Raw genomic sequence first — 3,287 nt, 5'->3', positions numbered from 1 at the left:
CGGGCGGGCGGCGTGATGCCGCGTTTCTTGGAGGCGGCCGCGAGGCAGCTGGCGAGTACCTGCCCGGGCCAGGCGCGGTTCCTGCTGTGAGCGGCCGGGGCGGGCTGGGGTTCGCGACGGGAAGCGGGGCGGGTGGAGCCGGCCTGACAGTGTGTGTTTTCCCCACAGGTGGACGCTGAGCTGCTGCCGAGGCGAGTGAGGGACTCGGGCCAGACGGCGGTGGGCGGACAGCGCAAGCGTAGCTTTGAGGATGGGGACTGCCTTCCTCCTGTTCTCCTTATTCCCATCGCTTCTGCTCTGTCCTCACAGCACATTCAGGGCTTGCGTTAGGAATGATGCAAGGAAAGATAGCAAAGCACTGGCACAGGTTGCCCGGAGAGGTGGTGGATGCCCGTCCCTAGAGATACTCGAAGTCAGGATGGATGGGGCTCTGAGCACCCTGTTCTGCTGGAGATGTCCATGTTCTTTGCAGGAGAGTTGGACCAGATGGCCTTTAAAGTTATCTTCCAAGTCAAATGATTCTGTGGAGGAGGCAGAATGCTTCACATGGCTTGGTGTAACTGATCAGGCAGAAAAAATGCCTTCAGGAGCTCCATGTGGAGTTGTGAGTTTCTGTCACTGAAGACTTTTAGGAGAGGATTGCATTTTTCCAGTATAATGTACTATTATTTCTTGTGTGAACTTCTTCAGTGCACAGACTTAACATGAATTCATACAATCACAGAATGGTTTGGGTTGGAAGGGACCTTTAAGATCATCTAGATCCAACCCCCTGCTATAGGAGGGGACACCTCCCTCTAGAACAGGCTGCTCAGTGTCCCATCCAGCCTGGCCTTCAATGCTTCCAGGGAGGGGGCATCCACAACCTCACTGGGCAATCTGTTCCAGTGTCTCACCACCCTCATAGTAAAGAATCTACCCTCTACCAGTTTAAAACCATTTCACATCATTGTCTCACTACATGCCCTTATAAAAAGGTCTCTACCAGGCTGAAAAGTCCCAGCTCTCTCAGCCTGTCCTCATCAGGGAGGCTGTGGTTTAGAACTTTGTTAAAACTTACTCGTGCTCAGCATGTCCTCATGTTCCAGATGAAAAGTACAGTAAAAACACAAGTACTTGGGTACTCTTTAAATGAAACTGTACTCTTTTTAGTGTTTGTCTACAGAACATAATTACTTAATTTTTAGTCTTTTAACTTTGTTTATCTGTAGATGAAGAATTTGAAAAAGAGAGGATATGTCCTTACTGCTTCCAGTTCCTGGTTCCTGACAGCTACCGGGTGCGGCTGAAGCCAAAGATGAAAGTGACCCCACAGATAGAGAAAATTCTTAAACGCAAGGCAAAGAACTACAAACTGAATATGAAACAGATAAAGCTTTTGAAAAAGTACTGGGACTCCAGAAGTGTTCTGGTAAGGGTATTTACTTCAAGCTGCCACATATTAGAGATTTCCTTGAAACCTTTTAGTTGTATAAAAAAAGAAGATATGAAAAATTTTCTCTTAGAAGTGGAACTCACACGTATTTCTTTTTTCAGAAGCATGTAATTCTTCTTTTGGAATAATTTCTGTTCATGTTCACAATCAAAATGTTTGAAATCTACCCTCTACCTCTCTACATCAAGGGGACAATGATAAAAGTAGAAATCTTTTATTTTCTTCTCTCTCCCATCCCCCTCCCTTTTCATCAGAGAATCTATGCAAATGTATTTTTTGTGATCTTTGTGCAGACGTCTCGAGATCTTGCTGAAAATTCAGTGATTTCTTCCTTGGAAGCTCCAGCATTTTAACTATCAGCTACTGTATCATTTGCATAACTTTGCAAAAGTGGCAGATTTTTGACTGTTGGTTTTGTATTTTTTTTTTCCTATTTATATACTAAAATTGGGGCCGTGCAACTCCAGTAGATGCAGAGCCTCAATACAGCAGTGCAGATGCTAAGAATCTATTAGAATTCTTAGAAATCTATTCCTAAGAATCCCCCAAAACATACCTGAGAAGAACAACATGCCATTGACTGAAGCAAGGCTGACTTTGCCAGAGCGATATACTTTGACGTTTATTGCCTTTGTTTCAGCTCAGAAGAAGGGCTTAATGACAGATTGTCAGTTTTTTTCAGTTTTATCAGTCATGCTCAGTGTACAAGCTTGGCATCATTTATCTTATTTATGTAGCAATCATGCCTACAAAAGATCATTGTTACATTTTAAACACAAAGAATTTTTTAAGTTTGGCTGGGTGTTAAAATGTATAGGAGGTCTTTCAAAACTAAATCACATATGGAATTTAAAATAGTTAACATTGCTTGTGGAGCTTCAGTTCTTTTTCCTAAAATTACTGAAGACTATAAGATGTAATGCTTTGAAGAATGGTAACATGCATTTAATGCTGCTTAAATAATTTGTGAATGGATGTCTTAGTAAACAAGATAGCACCCTGCTGTGGCACATTTGGCATTTTCTTTGAAGAGAGCCTGCGGGTTTAGGGAGCAAAATTTGCCAAATCAAAAATTATTAAAGAGTCATTAACATAAACTGAGGAAATACCATAGATGTCACCAGATTTTGTGGCCAAAAGGCCACTTCAGGATAGGCACCCTTAGTGTTACTCTTCCCAAATTTTACATCATAGTTGACCGGCAAAAAGTGCAAGATAAAGGTTATTCTGAGGAGCTGAAAGCTTTATTTCTTTGCTACAGGATCACAAACGTTTAGTGTGCATTCAGATCTGTCTCTTTAGACAGTTGATGAACAGCATCCTAAGGAATCATTGTGGGCTCTTAAATTTATTCTGTAGCTAGAGATTCTTAGGATGTGTTGTGCATTCACATGAGCAGTTTAAGATTCAGTTTTAAATAGGGACAGTTTAAACACTGGATAATATTCTAATCTTGAGAGTTAATTACAATTTGCTGCACTTGTGTTCTGCTCAGTTCTGTTTGCATTTGTGCTGTGGATTATGATTTAAGTTTTTCTGGTATTAAGTATTTAAAATACTGTCAGAAACTGACAGCTTTCAAAATTAGCAATGTAGATCCCTGTAATCTTATACCTGAGCCTTGTGGAAATGAGAATTTAAGTATGACTGAGAATTAATCCAAGCAACAATATCACAGGTTGTGCTTGTGATACCTTTCTGGAGTTAACTGTATGTGCTCTTTAGGAAGTGCAAAGCAGCCGTGCTCTGCTATGGCATCCCGCTGATTCCTGCATGTTAGGCACTCACCTCCATTTATATTCCATAGAGTATTAAATGAAGATGAGATGCTGTGTTTTTTTTTTTTTTTTTT

The 3,287-nt window shown here is 41.5% G+C and overlaps 1 protein-coding gene across 1 annotated transcript in view; it reads left to right on the top strand.

Moving 5' to 3' along the window:
- Positions 1 to 6: 6 nt before the first annotated feature.
- Positions 7 to 3,287, top strand: part of C3H18orf21 (chromosome 3 C18orf21 homolog) — a 5,135-nt gene continuing 1,854 nt past the window's right edge. The window contains exons 1-3 of the mRNA XM_010708583.2: positions 7 to 86; positions 169 to 191; positions 1,212 to 1,411. Coding sequence (XP_010706885.1) covers positions 16 to 86; positions 169 to 191; positions 1,212 to 1,411 — 294 coding nt within the window. The 5' untranslated portion in view covers positions 7 to 15. The remainder of the gene's footprint in view (positions 87 to 168; positions 192 to 1,211; positions 1,412 to 3,287) is intronic.

Source organism: Meleagris gallopavo, chromosome 3, assembly GCF_000146605.3.
Source record: "Meleagris gallopavo isolate NT-WF06-2002-E0010 breed Aviagen turkey brand Nicholas breeding stock chromosome 3, Turkey_5.1, whole genome shotgun sequence".
NCBI classification, from domain to species: Eukaryota; Metazoa; Chordata; class Aves; order Galliformes; family Phasianidae; genus Meleagris; species Meleagris gallopavo.
Note: the sequence above shows the minus strand (reverse complement) of the source record. Positions and strands in the feature narration are given on the sequence as shown.